At 37.4% G+C, this 20,508-nt stretch overlaps 1 protein-coding gene and 1 non-coding gene across 2 annotated transcripts; both read right to left on the bottom strand.

Moving 5' to 3' along the window:
* Positions 1 to 316: 316 nt before the first annotated feature.
* On the bottom strand, positions 317 to 18,842 carry CTBS (chitobiase). Its single transcript, XM_045835582.1, has 7 exons — positions 18,613 to 18,842; positions 15,618 to 15,756; positions 14,907 to 15,115; positions 7,084 to 7,255; positions 5,208 to 5,305; positions 4,451 to 4,612; positions 317 to 864 (listed from the first exon to the last, which is right to left on the bottom strand). Exons 1-7 carry the CDS (start codon positions 18,787 to 18,789, stop codon positions 673 to 675), a joined length of 1,149 nt encoding a protein of 382 aa, XP_045691538.1. The 5' UTR covers positions 18,790 to 18,842; the 3' UTR covers positions 317 to 672.
* On the bottom strand, positions 8,305 to 8,408 carry LOC123816600. The gene has a single exon (XR_006785306.1). It is a non-coding gene; the product is annotated as a U6 spliceosomal RNA (small nuclear RNA).
* Positions 18,843 to 20,508: the final 1,666 nt, after the last annotated feature.

Below are 20,508 nucleotides of genomic sequence, written 5' to 3'. Positions count from 1 at the left end.
GGAAAATAATAGGTAGCTCTAACCTATTAATTTAAAATATTACTAAGTTATCTTCTTGTACTTTGCATTTTAATCTTTTATATTCTTTCCCCTCTCTCTCCAGAGGTTTGAGTTTAGCTCATATGCCTCAGAGAGCATGAGTACCATATGGAGTCAGGAAAACTATTTACAGCAGTGTGATGAACCTAAAGAGGAGAATGAATTGCAGGTTTAAGTTTAGATTTATTGAAAAAAAAGTACAAAGTAAACTGCTTCTCAAAGACTAGGTTTTAAAAAATCTATTCTAAGCAAATATTTTCACTTCAAATTACACATATTTAAAAATCAGCATTTATTTGTAAGCATACATGTTAATATTAAGGGGAAAACAGCATAATAAAATTTTGAAAGCAGTAGTTCCTAATTATAGTATTAAAGCATCTTATAAAGGAATAATTAATATAGGATGTCGACTTCTTACCTTTATGTTGCTGGATAATTAAGATATCTATACATCTTCAAATATAAACAATCAAAATATCTCTTTATTCTTTGTCTGTTTTAATTATACTGATAAGTAACATATATAGGTACATGTCAACAACATAAATTTTTTTGTCTTTTCAAGAAACCAGATCTGTTTACATAGATGATTTTCTAAATCTTAAGTTTGACAAAAGATGTTCACATACGTCACAGCTTCGGTTTTAAGACTTTCCACATTTCTTCAGTTTGCTGTTTGGCTATAGCATCTTCAGAGTAGTCAAGGCAGTTAGCATTCCACATGCCAATGCCCCGTAAGCCACGGGTTTGTGTATATGTTGCCTTTAAAGAAATGCTTTTCGGGTTATCATACCACACTTGATGAAAACGGCCAGCAGAGTCCTGTACAAATAAATGAAAATGTAAATTTTGAGTATTCGGTACAATAAGAGGGAAAGCATTTCTTAATTTCAAGGATTCAAAAAGGATACAGTGAATAATAAAAATTTAAGGGCACAACACTTCCCAGTTCTGTGACTCCATGGTTCTCATGTGAGACTTTGTAGATATCATTGCTTGTGGCACTTTTACAACAATGGAGATTACTATAAATAAACCTCCTAATGTCTTATATTTAAGGTCTTTTTCTTGCCTAAAATTCTTTCCTTGCTCTAATCTGATGATTAAAAAGTATGAATTCATGGAACCCATACTACATGATACCTACTGAATCAAAACTTTCCAGGCCTAGTGTGCTGATAGGTTTTTGTCTGTTTTGCGTTTTATGTTCCATTAGGTTAGTAGGATATTCAGCCAAGACTAAAGAAGATCGCTGCTGTGGTTCTTTGAATCCAACTTACACCCTTTTTTTGAATTCTCTACAGTTTCTAGTTAGGACCTCAACAGATGCTTTTGCTTATGATGAATTAGTCAAATCAAAAGAAGGTAATGACAATACATGAGAAAAGTAACTCCTTTTCTAGGTCTTACAGCACTCATTGAAGAGCCTGTCAGATCTGGACTCCATGGATGCCTTATGCACACAGCTGATGAAGAACTGTGAACTAGAAAATGCTGTCATGCTCACCTTCACCCTGTAAAGTCCTCCTCCCCCACAGTTATTCCATCTAGTACAAAGAGTCCCTTTTAGAAGGTATATCATTGATTGGATAAAGGACAAAGGAAAGTGGAAAGGAGAAGATCTAGGCAAAAGGGTAGAGAAGGGGGAAAATAGGAGGTAAAAAAGAGAATAACCTGTGATTAAAAATAATTTACTGATTTTTATATACATTGGGGAAAAATTTTTAAAGGCAGTTCTCCACTAAAGCCAGTAACATTTTTTTTAATGGTAGCACCACTGGAATTAGAATAGTTTCCTCAACATGACTACACTGAAGGACAATAGTCATTTGGTAAATAAATAAAACTATGGCATATTTAAGTATAGTAGACTCATTACATACAAGTATATCCTGTACTATATCTTATATCCTGTTCTTTCAAATATTTAGAACTTAAAAGCCATGCATGTTTTAGTAACAATTGTAATTCACCATTTAAAGGCTATTTGAAGAACTTGTACCTAAATATAGAAGTATTTCTTTTTGAAGATTTAGGAACAAACCCAAATACCTATATCTTTGAATTTGCCATCATTCTAGCTTGTACTTTGAGCACTTTTGACACTATTAAGAATTTCAAATGCCTCAAAATAGTGAATGATTAAAGGTTGAAAAACAGAGCATATATAACATTGATATATGCTTGGTTAAGGCATAAATGCCTTCAAGAATATTAAGTACCAAGATGAAGCTACTATTGCTGAGACAGCATAAGAAGGCAAAATGATTCTCTTCAGTCACACCGGAAACTTAATTTCGGCTGCTACAAATGTTACAATGAATAAAAAGAGGAACAAAAGAGGTATAACTAGATCATTGTCTAAAGTGCCTGTGAATGAATGGCCTTCAAGGCTCCTCAAAATGTTTCCTGAATTCTAAGACCTTAAAGAATGTGTCTTCTTATTCACTAAGGAAAAAATAAGTCAGGAATTCAAAGATACTACATTACAGTGTCAACTGTTGTTCTATATTCTATATTTCTATGTATAATTGGTTACAGTCTTTCCAAAACTGATATCCACGAAACACTCATCCCCCTACATGTTTTTAAGAGTGCTGGAAAACAAGATTCTATGTGAAACAATTAAATGGATTATGTACTGCAGCACTTCTCAAATCCTTTAATAGAATGTTGTACATTTTAAATCTCCAAGAGGGACATATAGTGTGCACTGCTTTCCAAATATATTTGACCATGGGGTGTGTGTGTGTGTGTAATATTAACAGTTCCAAGAATACAGTTCTATAAATACTGTTTGGCAAAGACAAGGTTACAGGATGTCATAGTTTAATTACTAGGCATGTACACTAGATTCTAAAGTTTAGAAAAATTTACAGTAAAGCTTTCTATGTAATTGATATACAGGCATGTATAGATTTAAATCCATTGTAATTTATTAAATACATATATTTGCAGTCATTTTTTAATTAGAGTACCAGACAATTTGTTAAGAATATTCTGCCCTGGCTGGTGTGGCTGAGTGGATTGAGCACTGGCCTGCAAACCAAAAGGTCACCGGTTCTGTTCCCAGTTAGGGCGCATGCCTGGGTTGCATTTTGCGGGAACAGACCCCCAGTTGGGTGTGTGCAAAAGGCAACTGATAGATGTTTCTCTCTCTCTCCCTCCCTTCCCCTCTCTCTAAAAATAAATAAATAAAATCTTTTTAAAAATATATATTCTTACTAGAATTAATTTAAGGCATATCATTTTAGGGCTCCTTTTTACAGTAACATAATCCAAAGTAAATTCAAATACAGTCTGTACTTAGATTTGTAAGGTATGGATAGTTCTTATTATACTAAAGGTAAATTACAAAAAAATATAACTTCTTTGCCTCTTTTGCAATTCCTATTTATCAAACACTACCTGACAGAACTGCTGATCATTCACTCCATTTCTTCAAGTCTGTTTGTAATATTTTTCAGTCTCTAATTTTAACATTGTCTTTCATTTGTCTAATATCATATAGTTTGACTGAATTGTGAAATTAATTTGAAATGATGCCCTTTTCTATTATAAAGTCCATGATGGTGCATCTCTTGCTCTCAGCCTCATTAGCTTCCTGTATAGGAGCCTTATCAGTGTCTTTATCTACTTTGAAATGGAGGCTTTCGGAGCTAGCAACCTGTTTTGGCCCAAAGCTCATTAGAAGCCATAGTCATTATGCATATTTGTTAATTATTAAGGAAATCTTATTTTTTTAATCCTCACCTGAGGACATTTTCTCATTGCTTTTAGAAAAAGAGGAAGGAAGAGAGAAACATCAGTGTGAGAGAGAAACATCTTTTGGTTGCCTTCCATACATGTCTGGACTGGGGATCAGACCTGCAATCTAAGCATGTGCCCCAGCTTGGAATCGAACCTACAACTTTTGGCTACGGGACAATGCTTTGACTAATTGAGCCACACTGGCCAGGGCAGTAATCCTGCTTGTGATAGGCATGTTTTTATTACACCACCCACAGTGACAAGTGTCCCGTGCAGAACAGTTCCACAATGACCATAACTTGCATTGCTCACAGGGAAGTAAAGTTAATGTTTACACAGATTTAAAGACAAGTTCACTAATGTAAACAGCAGTCTGGCCCTGGCACCATCCCACAAAGTGAAACGTCACCAGTTCAATTCTGGGTTAGGGCACATGCCTGGGTGGGGTGCATACTGAAGGCAACCAATCAGTGTTTCTCTCCCTCTCTTTCTCCTTTCCCTCTAAATAAATAAATAAACAAGCAAGTCAAATCTTTAAACAACAGTCTGTATGTGGTACCTTAAAAGAAAACTGATAAAAATTCTCCATATCAAATACACAATATGCAACTTCAAAAACTAATAGAAGTACATGTTCATAACTTGTGAAAAGTCTTACTTTATAGTTATAATATGGAGACTTTTGATTTTCATCCCACAGGATTCCAGAAATAGAACTGTTTACTTGCTTCATAATTATTTTATAGGGCACCTGACGTCCTGCCGCATCGCTACAAGGAGCTCCCCGGAAAGGGACTTTTGCAATGGTGCAAACATGATCCTAGAAATACAAAAATGTTCATGTTATAGAGTATCGATTAAGCATATGTTAAAAACTACGTCAGAAAACTATTATTAGAAAAATATATACTATAAATAGATGTCCTTTCTATACAGTATGAAAATAAAATTTCATTATTAAGTGAAAATATAAAACACTTGGAACTTTTATGTGATTGAATAATTAAAAATAAACTCTCCTTTTTGGTCTCAAACTTAGTTCAGAAATTCTAAAGTTTACATACTCTCTATATAGAATAGTTTATAAATTCCAAATAGAGTATATATTGTATATACATATATATAAATACAAGATATAAAATAGAAAAGAAAGATTAAAAATTACATAAGAAATGAGCTGTTCTGTCCTGGCTGGCATAGCTCAGTGGATTGAGTGCGGGCTGCGAACCAAAGTGTCACAGGTTCAATTCCCAGTCAGGGTATATGCGTGGGTTGCAGGCCATGACCCCCAGCAACTGCACATTGATGTTTCTCTCTCTCTCTCTCTCTCTCTCTCTCTATCTCCCTCCCTTCTCTCTCTAAAAATAAATAAATAAAATCTTAAAAAAAGAAGGAAAGAAATGAGCTGTTCTTACCTCTGATAGAGTCAGGCAGGTATAATCATAACCATACCAGGGAAGACCCATTACAAGTTTCTTGGAGTTAATGCCCATCTTGATGTAGTCATCATATGCTAATCAAATAGGGATAGAAAAGGCATATTTTTATCTTTATATGACTATTAATATGTTCATACAAGCTATACAGCTGCTCAGAATCTAAATTTATAAAAACAGGTAAATTTATACAAAATACTAGCACAGTGTTCCTCTAATATTCTGAAAGTCATCCCTTAAGAATTATAAACTATAAATCATTTTCTAAGCCCTTTCTTTTAAATAATAAAAACATTCAGAACAATTAAGTTCAAATTGATGCAAAAATTACAAAATTTAACCCTAGGAAGAATGATACATTTCAGAAAAGCATGGTGATTGTGTCTATTAACTGCTAAGATATATATTTGATATTCAAGATTCTAAAGTGTTGATAAAGCTCTATTAAGTCTTAAATTATCTGTCCAGGAAGGTCTCAGAATTTCTTAGAGAAACCACAAGTGTTTCATGTTTTATAAATATCCTAAAAGGGTCAACTACAGCTGGGGATGAGAAATGTCACCCTCTTACTCTGTATTATATAATCTTTAGTTACAGAAACAAAGAAAAATAAACAAATTACTAGTACTATCAATCTCTAAATGCTTAATGCTACAAAATATGTTTTCCTACCAAGAGAGGTTTCAGGACTATGTAGAATGTTAAATAAATTTGGTACTTTTCAGAGCCTTTGAAGTTACTGTATACCATTAAATATCCAAGAGATGGGTGGGATATATATCCCAAATATATTTAATTATGAACTTTTTATTGATAAAACATAATTATCATCTTTTTTTATGAAACACAGTTTGGGAACACTAGATTAGTTACTTCCTAATTGTAACACAGTTACATTATTTGCCAAATTTTTAAGAGTATGTGCTTGTGATCAGACTATTCTGTCCAATTACAACATGATAAAATGAGGCCAGGTTGTAAGGTTTTACCTCTATATGAAAAAGAAAGGATTTACTTACTTACCAAACAACAATTTAGTCAGTGCCAACTATCTCAGAAAATTTCCCTTGAATCCATAAGATAACAAGCAACCTTTTATTCAGTTGGCTGATGGAATACAAACTAATCCAAACTTTGGAACAGACAACGCAAAGACCACATCATATGAATGAGAGGAAGTACTCTCAGTTCTAATGCTATACAGGCATACCCTCTTTACTGCATTGAAAAGAAGTTGCTTGTTTTACAATTTAAAGACAGACTGTCCACCTGCAAAATGACCATGACTTGCTTTACTGTGACCCTGGCTTTACTGCGGTATCCAGGATGGAGCCCACAATATCTCCTGCGTATGCAGGTAGTTTGTAATACAGCATGTGTACTAACAGCAAATGTCAAAGAAGGTAAAGCCAATCCTATCAATCATGTATAGAAAGTGTCACATCATAACTATCTCTGCTATTAAATTAACATTGGGCATTTCAACAAAAATATATTGTCAGATTCTAGATAGGCAAATATCTTCATGTGAGTTTGAGGGAAGTATGTTGACTTGAAGTTAAAACACTTGCTTGAGTTTCAACTACATATCACTTAATGGCTATGCAATCAAGATAACTTTTCATCTCATCTGTATTAGGCAGTTATTAAATAACATACTTATCCCACAAGACTTTCAGAAGAATAAGTGAAAACTTTAAAACTTATTGTAAACTTTAAAGTTCTCCAAATTAAGTGCTTTTTAAATGTTTCAAGAAAGCTTTACATTTGGAAAATGTATACAGATGACTTAGAAATATTAGTGTTAGATTACAGAATTAATATCAGTAATAAATGATTATTTGGTGTATCTTACCAGTTAATGTCTGATTACAGGGAGCATTGGCTGCTGCCGTACATTCTGACCAGACCTGACTTTGTTCATCATAAGACATCACAAAGAGAAAGTCACAAGCATCTGCAATTCCAGTATAATTATAGCACCTTCTGTCTATGCACTTTGGAGACCAAGCTACATCAAAGGTTACCTGCGGAGAAATGCACACCATTTTTTTAACATATGTGTATTATATCAGATGTTTTGTTGATTACATATTCTCTGCCTCATACAACCCAAGACAACAGAACTGCTTTCATATATGAATGTAGGGTTTAACTCATGTAGAGAAGTAGAACAGTTCTAAAAAATATATTTTTTACTTACATGGACTCATACATATATTTGGACAATGCTTTTTATTTACATTTGGATAATGGACCTATATTTGGACCAGACATATTTGGATGTGTACAATGACCAGGAGTAGAGAACGGTGTAGAAGGGGAGTTTTAAGCTCAAATGTCTTCAGAGGCTACACTGGAAACTCACAGATTGAAAGGAACAGGTGTAATGACAGTAAGGTGTGATGGGGGCTTTAAGCAACTGGAAAATGAAAGCGGCACACTAAAAGACTTAAAAAACAAAAGTTTTCCCTTTAAATTGTGCAGGCTAAACGGGCCATATGTTGGCACAAGCTAACTGGCCAGCGTAGGAAATCTGAGCCCTTGATTTACAATTACATTTTTATGATAGGTTCATTCCAACGGTAGCATTAAAGAATAGTGGTGTTTTATCTTTTGCACATACCAATTCTAATTTATTAATAACAGCAATGTAAAGAATGAGATTTTGAGACTTATGTGAGGAGAGCATCGGTAGCCTGCATACCAGAGATTTGCTGCTCTTGATCTACAAAAATCGTACTCATCTGCAAAGCTGATTTCCACACTGACAAACTTCCCCTATCTGCATAAAGCCACAGATAAATGCTTATACCATTTATTAATTTTTCAACAATTCTCAAATTCATGTTGACCAAATATGCTGGAATAACCTAGCACAACTTGACTAAAATACAGTTCCTAGCCTCTATCCCAGACCTACTGAATCAATCACTGGGTATATTTTTAATAAGTACTGCCAAGTGATTCTGAGATAGGTTTAGAATCACTGGTTCATATTACTTATATAATACATAATATAAAATATATTTTATGTATATATATATTTTTTAGTTAACTAGATTTTCTGTTTTAAAAAAATACGGGACACTTCACAGATTTACATGTCATTCTTGCACAGCAACCATGCTTATCTCTGTGTTGTTCTAATTCTAGTATATGTGCTGCCGAAGGGAGCACCCTTCACTAGATTTTAAATTTTTGAAAGGCAGGTATCCTTCATTCATTCAGTAAACAATTCTTAAACATTGTGTTAGACATGTTTAAAGGAGCTGGTCCCTGTCTTCATAAAAGTCATGGTCTAGGCTTAAAAATCTATGTTTTTAGCTTTAATGAAGTATGACTGACAAAATTGAAATATAAAGTATACAATGGGATGATTGGATATGCATAAATATTATGAGAGGATTCCCATCATCAAGTTAATTAATGCATCCATCATGTTACATATTTACTTTTTTTATTGGTGATAGCATATAAGTTCTACCTTATAAGCAAATTTCATTTATACAATAATTATCGACTATAGTCACCATATTATATAGTAAACCTCAGAATTTATTAATCTTTCAATTGAATGCTTATACCCTTTTACTAGCCTCTCATTTCCCCCAGCCCCTGACAACCACCTACTCTCTGTTTCTATTCATTCAAATTGTGTTTTAGATTCCACACAAGGTCAAGAATAAGTGATACCATGCAGTATCTGCCTTTATCTGCCTGGTATATTTCCTTAAGCATAATTCTGTCCAGGTTAGTCAAGTAGTCACTAATGGCAGGATTTCCTTCCTTTTCTCCTTCTTTTTAAAACTCGGATAATATTCCAATGTGCGTGTGTGTGTGTGTGTGTGTGTGTGTGTGTGTGTGTGATCACATTTTCTTATCCATTCATCTGTTAACAGACATTTCAGCTACTTTATATCCTTGCTCTTATGAATAATGCTGCAGTGAAGATGGGAGCACAGATATCTCTTTGAGATAGTGATTTGGTTTTCTTTGGATATATGACATGGGATTCCTGAATTATATACTAGTTCTAAGTTTCTTGAGGAACTGTTTTTCTTAGTGGTTTTATTGGTTTACATTCCTACCAACAGTAACATGGTTGTATGTTCATCAAAATTTATCCATTTCTTCTAAGTTATATAATTTATTGGTGTATAATTGTTCATAATAGTTTCCTATGACCCTTAGGATGTCTGTTTTATTGGTTGTAATGTCTCTTATTTCATTAGCGAGTTTCATTATTTGAAGTCTTTTTTCATAGCTAAAAGTTTGTTAACATTCTTTCAAAAAAAACCCAGCTTTGTTTCATTTATCTTTTCTATTGTCTTTATAGTCCATTTCATTTGTTTCCACTCTTTTTAAAATATATTTTATTGATTATGCTATTATAGCCATCCCATTTTTTCCCTCCCCTTTATTCCCCTCCACCCTGTACCCCTCCTCCCACCAGCACCCCCACCCCTTAGTTCATGTCCATGGGTCATACATATCAGTTCTTTGGCTTCTCCATTTCCTATACTATTCTTCACTCATCCTTGTCTATTTTGTACCTACCATTTATGTTTCTTATTCCCTGTACTTTTCCCCCCATTCTTCTTTCACTCCTCCCCACAATAACCTTCCACATGATCTGCATTTCTGTGATTCCGTTCCTGTTCTAATTGTTTGCTTAGTTTTTGTTTTTTAGGTTCTGTTGTTGAAAGCTGTGAGTTTGTTGTCATTTTGCTGTTCATAGTTTTGATCTTCTTTTTCTTAGATAGATCCCTTTAACATTTCATATAGTAAGGGCTGGGTGATGATGAACTCCTTTAACTTGACCTTATCTGGGAAGCACTTTATCTGTTCTTCCATTCTAAATGATAGCTTTGCTGGGTAGAGTAATCTTGGATGTAGGTCCCAGCCTTTCATGACTTTGAATACTTCTTTACAGCCCCTTCTTGCCTGTAAGGTTTTTATTGAGAAATCAGCTTAGAGTCTTGTGGGAACTCCTTTGTAAGTAACTGTCTTGTTTCCTCTTGCTGCTTTTAAGATTCTCTCCTTATCTTTAATCTTGGGTAATGTAACTATGATGTTCCGTGGTGTGTGCTTCCTTGGGTCCATCATTTTTGGGACTCTCTGAGCTGCCTGGACTTCCTGGAAGTCTATTTCCTTTGCCAGATTGGGGAAGTTCTCAAATAAGTTTTCAATTTCTTGCTCTTCCTCTTCTCCTTCTGGAACCCCTATGATTTGCATGTTGGAACGTTTAAAGTTGTCCTGGATGTTCCTAAGCCTCTCCTCATTTTTTTGAATTTATTTCTTCATTCTGTTCTGGCTGAATATTTTTTCTTCCTTCTGGTCCAAACCATTGATTTAAGACCTGGTTTCCTTCCCATCGTTGTTGATTCCCTGTACATTTATCTTCATTTCACTTTGTATAGCCTTCACTTTTTCTTCCATTTTGTGACCATACTCAACCATGTGTCTGAGCATCCTGATTACTAATGTTTTGAACTCTGCATCTGATAGATTGGCTATCTCTTCATTGCTTAGTTGTATTTTGGAGCTTTGATCTGTTCTTTCATTTGGGCCATATTTCTTTGTCTCCATGTGCCTGTTACACTGTAAGGGGTAGAGCCTTAGCTATTCACCAAGGCAGGGCAGCCCGTGCTTTGGTGTGGCACTGTATGTAGGGGAGGGGTCCAAGAGGGAACAATGCTGCTTGCTAGGCTCTCAACCAGCTTTCAGTCACTTCTGCTACCCACAAGCAAATGGGCCCTTCTGGTGTTGATTCCCGGGTGGTTGGTTTTGTGTACATTCTAGAACCCTGTGGGTCTCTCCAATGAACTTCCTGTGAGGCTGGGGGTTTCTCTCACCACTGCAAGACCCACAGGTTTTTACAGCCAGAGTTTCTGAGGCTTTATTTCCCCACTCTGGAACCCTGCACAGTCTGTCTCACTCCCCAGTTGTTCCTCTTGGTTTACCCACACGCAAATATGGGACTGCCCTGTATGCCAGCCACCGCCTTGCCATGTGTCCTCTCCACCAAGGCTGCCCATCTCTGCCCCTCCTACGAGTCTGAATGAATGTTTCTTCTTTAACTCCTTGGTTGTCAGACTTCTATACGGTTAGATTTTTCTGGAAGTTCTGGCTATTTTTTTGTTTCTAAATTTGTTGTCGTCCTTTTGGTTATGTGAGGAGGCAGAGTGTATCTACACCTCCATCTTAGCCAGAGTCATCTGTTTTCACTATGATCATTGTTATTTCCTTCCTCTACTAACTTTGGGCTTCAGTAGTTCTTTTTCTAGTTTCCTCGAAGCGTAAAGTGAGTTTGGGTATTCGAGAGCTTTCTTCTTCTTTTTTTTTAGGTTTTATTTATTTATTTTTAGAGAGAGGGGAAGGATGGGAGAGAAACATCATTGTGCAAGAGGAACATAGATTGGTTGCCTCTCACATTCCCCCAACTGGCAGCCTTGGCTGTGCCCTGATTGGGAATTGGACCAGCGACCTTTTAGTTTTCAGGATGGCATTCAATCCACTAAGCCACACCAGCCAGGACAAGAGCTTTCTTGTTAATGTAGGCAATTATCAGCATAAACTTCCCTCTTGAGCTGTTTTTGCCACATCCCGTAAGTTCTAGCACATTGTGTTTCTGTTTTCATTTGACTCAAGATATTTTTATTTCAATTTTGATTTCTTCTTTGACCTTTTGGTTGTTCAGTAGCATAGTATTTACTTTGTACGTGCTTGTGAGTTTTCCAGTTTTCTTCTTGTAATTAATTTCTAGTTTCATACCATTGTAGTCAGAAAAGGTGCTTGATATAATTTCAGTCTTCTAAATGTTAGGTAGCAGCTAGGAATGAGCAGACAGAGGGGAAATAAAGGCAGTGCCCCCACCATTACAATCTAACAAAGAACTTAAAACAGGAGCTAGAAACAAAAGGGAGATATGTTTCAACAATTAACTCAGCAGCCTTGAGCCTAGTCTGATAAGATTGCCAGGTGTTCTGAACATCACAAGCAAAACTATGATAGCCAAAACTATGATAACTCAGGAGGAGGGGAGTCCTTGTAATGCATCTCCACTAGCTGAGAAAGAAAATCTTTAAAACTGTGTATTGATCCCAAGGTCTAGAAGAGGAGGAGGAGGGGGAACCTAGAAGCTGACTAAAGTATATAACTCCTGGATTCCCGAGAGTCAGGGCACTCAGATTAGCTGAGTGCTCACTTGTAGCCAGGTGCTCAAGTGTATACAACAAACTTACTCACTTTATTTCCTCTATACATGGGGCATTCAGACTAGCCTGGTGCCTGCTTGCAGTTTGTGCTTGTACGTGTTTCATAAATAAACTTGCTATCTTATTTCCACTACATGTGTTGTCTCTTGCCTGAATTCTTCTATTGCAAGCAAGACAAGAACTGAGGAGAGGCAGCCCCTGACTCAGGTCTCCCCAGTAACATAAACATCATTAAGATGTATTTTGTGGCTTAATATATGCTTTTTCCTGGAAAATGTTTTCTGGGCACTTGAAAAGATATGTATTCTGCTGTTGTTGGATGGATTGTTCTGCTGTATGTCTGTTAGATCACTTTGTTCTAATATGTATTTCCTTATTGAAGCCTCCCTATTGATTATCTTTCTGGATAATCTTTCCACCACTGACAGGGGAGTATAGAAGTCCTCCTCTATTATTGTAGCATTGCTGTCTATTGCTTCCTTCAGATATGTTAGCATTTGCTTCGTATATCTGGATGCTCTAGTATTGGATGTATAAATATTTGTAACATATAGCTCTATTTGATGTGTTTCATAAATTCCTTAAGCTATCTTCAGTCTTTTTCATTCTTTTTTTTCTTTTTATTTTCTGATTAGATGACTTTCTCTGCCTTTAAGTTTACTGATCCTTCTGTTTGGTTCAGTCTTTTGTTGAACCCCTCTTGAATTTTTCAGTTCTGTTATTGTTATTCTTCATTTCTATGATTTCTGTTTAGTACTTTTTAATATTTTCTATTTGTTGAAATTCTCATTTTGTTCAGACATTGCTCTCCTGTTCTCAGTGAGCCACGTTATGACTATTATTTTGAATTCATTATGGAGTAAATCACTTTATCTGTTACATTAAGATCTTTTTATAATGTTTCATCTTGTTATTTTCTTTGGGGTCTGGGGAGGATTGCAGTCACTACCTAAATGTGTGCTAATTAGAAGCCATATTCTTAGGCAGCAACTTGTAATGTATGCAGTCAAACCCTTCCTGGGAAAATTTAGGGATTTTTTTTTCCTGCTCTTTCTGAGCTGAGCTCTTGGGCAAATACCCATTACAAGTGCTGGGGTGCTTTGGGAAATTCCTCTTTGTTTGCTACAATCCTGTGGGACTGAGGAATGCAAGCCCTGTTGGCTTTCAGAGCTAGGTGTTTGGGCGACTCATCCCTCACATAGGAGCCTTAAAAGTTGGGGCACTAAAGGTACATTCCAAACCCCTCACTCCTCAGAAGCTGGAGTAGAGGGTTCCCTCCCTATTATATGGTGCTAGGGGTGGGGTTTATGGCAGAGTGTGTCTCAGCCTTTCCTACCAATTTCAATGTGGTTATTTTCTCAGTCGCTATATATGTAGCTAGGTTCTGGATTTCTCTCTAAGGAAATTGTTCCATTTGTAGCTGTACATTCTGTGTGTCCATGTGAGGAGGGAAATGAAGGAGTTTCTTGAGTCTCCATTTGGTCCAGAATATCAACCATAATCACCTATAAAACTTTCTAAAAACAAATATGGATTCTAGGCTCACTTAAACCATGCGAATAATAATCCCTGGGAGTGGGTCCCAGTGTGAGTGTGTGTGTATACTTTTTCTACGACTGTCTTGTTATCTTGATATATGGCCAGGTTTGAGAATCACTAATCTTGGGGCCACATTATCCTTTGTTACCCATACATTGCCTGACAAGATGTCTTGTGCTCTGATCTACTGCTCTAATCATCATGCTCATTATGGCAGTGGGAAAGCATACTGCCTTTTGTCATAGCTCTGACTAGTCCTGTGGAGTTAGTTCTTAGAGCCTTAGTGGGTCTTAGGTGCTTTACAAGTAATTCAAAGTCCGTGGAGCAGCTGAGACACCCAGAAGTGCCTCTACTCTGAGGCAAGAGCTGTCTGTCCTTCACTGGTGAAAGCAGGGCTGGAACAACATAGCCCTTCCTGATTCTTGCTGATCCCTTTGTCTCTCTAATATTTCTAGTCCTGTTGTGAGGCTAGAAGGTGGGGGAATCCATGTTGTGTCTTGATGTCCACAGAGATTAGATTTAGCACATTTAAAGTCTATAAAATTTTGCTATGGCTGGTGTAGCTAAGTGAATTGAGCACAGACCTGTGAACCAAAGGGTTGTGGTTTGATTGCCAGTCTAGTAGTGCACATGCCTGGGTTAGTGGGCCAGGTCCCCAGTAGGGGGCATGCAAGAGGCAACTACACACTGATGTTTCTCTCCCTCTCTTCCTCCCTTCCCTATTCTCTAAAAATGAATAAACAAAATCTTTTTTAAACAGTCTATAAAATTTATTTAATAAAACTGTCAGAGTTCCAGAAATATTTTCTAAGATATAAGTGCTGAACTTTTATCCTAGATTCTATTAGTTATACATTTAAGAATACATTTTGATAAATAAGTTTAGGTGGTTCCTAAATATATCAAAGGAATTTTTTACCTGTGATCCCTCAATTTCATGATGGAAAGCGTCTGCAGTTTCTTGGACTAAAGCAGTCAGTGCATCATATTCAGGTGTTGAATAATTAACTTCTTGCTCTATGTCTATATTAATTCCATCCATATATTGTGTTTTGGCCAAGTTAACTTGTTGAGCTATCCAGGATGTTCTGAAATTAGGATCAATGATATCCTTTAAGGATACATCTCCTGTGAAAGAAATATACATCTTTTGTGCATATATGCTTTTCACAGTTTAATGACATTTACTTCACAAACCCATTCTAAAGAGATCAAAATGTCCTTTAAACATCTCATTATTTTGGAATACTAAGCTCCCACTTTGTCTTCCAAATGAAAAAATAATATACTAAAGTAATAAAAAGTCATTACTTATTCACCTCCAAAATAACTGTTTCGAGTAATTAGTAAAATCATTCTCAAAGTAGAAGCAGAAATTGGGGACTATGACTAGCTAAAAGTCATCATGCCAATGAGGAGTCACATTTGGCTCAAGATAATGCTGTGGTTGTTTAATTCTTTAATAATATTTGCATTTGTAAAATGAATTAAAAATATCAAGATTGAGTTTAGAATGTTAAAAAATATGCCAGATGAACAATGAAAGGGAAGTATTTGGAAAACAACAATAGCAAATGATGCAAGTAAACTTACCAGTTGTGGGGACACATCTGGTGAAAACTGTACTCACCTTTTAGCACTACTCTGGCTCCTTTTGCATGAGCATAGCACATAAGTTCTGAGTCATATTTTCCAAAAAGTGCCACAGTTGTAATCTGTGACCAGTCATAAGATTTCCAAGTTTTGCCACCAACGTCAAACACAAAGACCTGTCAGGACACCAGGGATAAACACCATCACTTAAACCAAGAAGAATATCATGCTGACCCCCCAAAATAACATTAAATACCAAACATACGTCAAGTACTGGGGTACTGAGAGTATAACAGTGAAGAAGACATTGGGGTAGGAGTACCAGTGTATTGGTGGCAGGGGAAATTACCCAGCCTGGAAGGTAGGAAAGGATAGCTAAGAAGAGAGGGTGGCAAGTGCCAGGGCCTGGAGGCAGAGAGCATGGTAGTGGTGTAACTAAATCCTGAGAATGGCTCTCCCCTAAAACTGGACTGCAACAGCAGGGAAGAGCCAGAGAGTAGCAAGTGGGATTAAATCATAAAGGCCTTGAAAGCCCTCTTGAAAAACTAGTAATATTTTATCCTGAAGAAAGGGGTTTTAGAGGAGAATCTACACATTGCCATTTTAGGTCTGCATTTATGTATGCATTTTAGAACAATCCCTTCAGCTGAAGTGGAAATGGATTCAAGAGAGGCTAAAACTGGAGGTAGAATATCTAATAGGGAAGCTGTTGGAAGAATCCTAACAAGAAATGATGGTGACCTCAACTGACACGGTGGAGCAGCAGACATACGTGAGATTAACATACAGATCTGAAAGATCCTAAGGAGGCAAAGTTAACAGGATTTGTGACTATTTGAATGAGTAAGGCAAAAGAAAAAGAGGGAGTTGATAATCCTCAGGTTTCTGGCTGCTGTAGGCAGAGCCACAGATACTGCATTGCTATGAATGATTTTAGTCAGCCTGACTTCTTAGAATAGTGCTCAAGTTAAATTCTAAAGCAGGAGATGTTATGTTTTTCCAGTACTTTTACCACACAGATAATTCTAGAAGCACAGAAGGCTCACTGATCATTATTATTTTATCCCAAATAAGGTGTTAATTAATTCAGCAAATAGTTATTGAACTCCAGTAAGGAATAGGGAGAGGATGTTGCTAGGCATCAGTGACAAAGAGGTTAAAAAGGGAGAACAGGTCCATTGTCCAAGTACAATAACGTTCAGGGCTGCCTGGGAGTGCAGGAACTGTGCACTCCCTAGGGAAGGGGAGCTGCTTCCCTGGTGGAGCAGGAAAACTTCCCTGAGGACTACACACTTTCAGGGAAGGACTGAAATCTGTGGAATGATCTGGACAGAATGGAAGGGACATACCTATGAACCAAAAAAAAAAAAAAAAGGCATTTTCAGTAAAGAGAACAAAAAGTGCAAAGGTTTCAATCCCTCAAGAGACTTCCGATTTTATGGAACCAAAAGAAAGTCAGTGTGGCTAGAACACAATCCTGTAAGTACATGGGATCAGGTAAAACTAGTAAGGTAGGTCATGGCAAGACCAAGTAAAGTTTTGTAGGCCAGGGAGGATTTGATGTTTTATCCTGAGAGCAATGAGAAGTCATTAGAGTATTTTAAGCAGGGGTGTAGCTTAAGATTTGCATTAAGAAATAAAAGAGAGAAGTAGGGGGACAGGGGAGCATGATTGATTGATTACTGGTCCACTGTGAGTGGATCAGATGGGGAAGGTTGGTGGGGAGAGCTAGCTATTAAAGTTAAACTGGACATTTCTCAAATTTCTAATTTCTAGATTTATGTTTTGTTTCACTTTTCAGAATTCACTGTGCATAACTCATTTTTCTGCTAAGGAGTTTTCCGTTGAAATGATAAAAATTAGAAAATGTGAAATTGAACAGCTCATTGTTTTTAGACACATATCTCCATCATAAACCTTAACCACTATTTTAATTCTGATAATTAAAATTGAATTTGTTAAAAAAAATTACTGAGACTCTATCATATAATAGAAATCCTGGAAAATAGCTGGGTGAACTAATTGAAAATACAAGGGAAAAAAAGCTATGGAATCTAGCCATGGGGTTTGAAAAATATAGAAAAGGTCAGTAGAGAAAAAGACCATTTACCATGAACATACAATGAACACAATTTTGCTTGTTTGCATAATTCACTTTCCAAATGCCCATAAACCCTGTCCAACCTGCTAAGAGTGTTCTCCATCATAAACACTTTCACCACTTTTATTTTTTCTCTAAACAATGTTACGTGTTATTTTTATTGGCATTGAAATGCCACAGCATCAAACTTATCTGCTAGATTAAGAACTGGCCATTGTCCCTACATTACACAATAATACTCTTTGGACTAAGCCTTTACACCTCTCTGAGGTCCATTCCCGCTGCAGTCATCAAAATCTAGCAGTCAGACAGTTTTCATGTTGCCCACAAAACAGTTTGATTAAAGTTGCAAAGGCCTTACAAATTGCTAGATGTAGAAGGAAAATTTATTGACAGACCTATTTTTATCCACCTTCGAGGATGATTTTTGAGGTGCCTGAAGGAAAGGCGTGGTGAGTATAGAAAAGCAAAGATAAGCAAAACGTTCTGCCCTCCAGTGCATTCTTGGAGCCCAAAGATTCCTTCAAACGGAATCCTCGTCCGCTTGAAAACCAGTGGGTCTTCCAGCTCAGGGAACAGCTCATTATCCTAGCCCTGTGCTTGTAAGGCTAGAGTGCACGGCTGAGACACTGCTGTGTAAAGACAGAAGCTTGTGTTTGGAGTCAGATCTGGGTTGGAACACTTGCCTGCCTCTTCCAATCACTTGCTGTCAGACGTGGGAGGAGTTACTCAACCTCTCTTGAGCCAGAATTTCTTCATCTACCAGATAAAGGAAATTCATAAATAGAAAAGCCCTGGGCGAGTGGTCAAAAGGGTTTCAGCAGCCGCAACCACTTCTTTCTAGAGGTTCTACTCTAACTTCTCTTCAAGCTTGCAGGACCAGACCGGGGCGGGGAGGGGCACGGTGGGGGTCGACGCGAAAGGCGCTTACCTCGAAGTTGGGGTGGTTGCGGATGGGTTGGCACAGCGCTGGATCCTGGCACGGGCAGTTGGCCTCAGCCTGGAGTGGCAGCAGCAGCAGCAGCAGCGGTAGCAGCGGAGCAATCCCAGGCGTGCTGCTCCAACCCTGCCTTGGCACGCGTCGGAGTCTGAGCGACGGTCTGGACATGCCGGTGGGTCACCGAGTGGCGCAAGTGGGTTTCTCTGGCCAGGCTCGGAGGGGCGGAGCCTGCAGCTCTAAGGAAGGGGGCGGGCAAGGGCGGTGCTCCTGACCTAGGAAGGGGAAGGGCTGGGCATTCGCCAAGGCTGGCTGCCTCAGGGTTGGATAGAGAAGAAGGGGATCTCTAAAAGGCGACTGCCTTGAGCCAGGGCCTCTGCCCACCAGATGGGCTCATCGAGTAAGTATCACCTGTACCTTTCGTATCCCCACCAACCATCCTGCAGCTCTTAGTTGCTTGTGTACTCCTTGTGGAGTCTGCAGTTGCAGAGTTGCTCCCAAGTGGAGAAGTAGGTGTCCTTTAAAAGGAAGGAAGAATGATGGAATTGGAATGGCCAAAAGATTTTTTTAAGGTAGAGATATACATTTTGAGTTAAGATGGCTGTTTGAATATGGTCATCCACAATCCCACTTCCTCGGAGGAGCGGGGACCTAAGCCCACAGGGAGGAGGAGATGACAGCTACAATATTTTGGAAGCTGGAAAGCACAAGTATGACAGGTACGCGCCCCAGCTCCGACAGTGGGGAAAGCTGAGAACTCAGTTTAAACTAGACACCTGGAAAGGTTCTGGAGCTGCAAAAGGTAACTGAGAAAATGGGATTCAAGGGGGGTGGAGTGGGTTTCTGAAAATAAGGGGGAATTAGTGAAAGCTGCTTGAAAAGCAGTTAGATCGCTGTATGTTTTCCCTCCAGTGTTGTATCTCTATGCAGCTGCGCCTTTCCCACCTAGGCTGAAGTTTTAGGTTTAATTCTCTGAAGGGAGTAAAATCTCTAGAAGTGCTTGGATACTGCATCTAAAAGGGGAACTAAGTGACCTTGTGCCTGACCACAGATACCGACATCAGGGCTCTCCACAAACCATGCACCAGATTACTCTGTACTGAAATTCAAAGTCAAGAGCCTGACCCACTCAGAGCTTTCTCCCTTTTTACTTCTTATCTTTTTAAGTCATGGACAGCAAACAAGAAAACCCAATAATATAAAAGGAAGAGACCTAAACAACAACCATTAAAAAATGAATATGAGAGAAACAGGCACTGCAGTGTTTTAAACACTTTTTAAAAACTCTCAGAAATACTCCCAAAACTTTAAGAGAAAATATAGCCTGTATAGGATGTAACAACAAAAAATGGGAGTGGATGGATCAATTGCGTTCTTGGAAATTAGAAAGAAGATAGCAAAAAATGAGAGGGAATTAAAGACAATTTGAGGAAAATAGAGCAAAAATACTCTTCAATGAGAAAGAAAAGAAAATTGAAAGAGCAGTCCAGAAAGGAAGAAATCAATTAAATAATTCAAGAAAACTTTCAGGACTGAAAGACATAAGTTTTCAGAATGAGAGAGCAAAATATAGACTCTAAAAGTTTCCAAAGAGAAAAAAAGTCATGTAGGAGAATCAGAATGTCATCAGCTTTCTCAACATCAACACCTGAAGCTCAAAGACAATGAAGCAATGTATTTGAAATTCTGAAAGAATATAATTCCACATAAAATCCTGCCAAAATATCAGTCAAGTGGAAAGGCATGCAAGTTTTCAAAGTATTACCTATTATACATGCTTTCTTAAGAAACTACTAGACAATGTGTTTCACCAAAACAAAAAATGAAAGAGGAATAAAAGAGACCCAGGAAATAGATTTAAAACAGGAGAAAGATATAAATAACCACCCA

The sequence above is a fragment of the Phyllostomus hastatus genome, unplaced genomic scaffold (assembly GCF_019186645.2).
Source record: "Phyllostomus hastatus isolate PE091 unplaced genomic scaffold, TTU_PhHast_1.1 phas_contig_209, whole genome shotgun sequence".
Classification (NCBI taxonomy): Eukaryota; Metazoa; Chordata; class Mammalia; order Chiroptera; family Phyllostomidae; genus Phyllostomus; species Phyllostomus hastatus.
The sequence above is the reverse complement of the archived record's forward strand: the minus strand, read 5'-3'. Positions and strand labels throughout refer to the sequence as shown.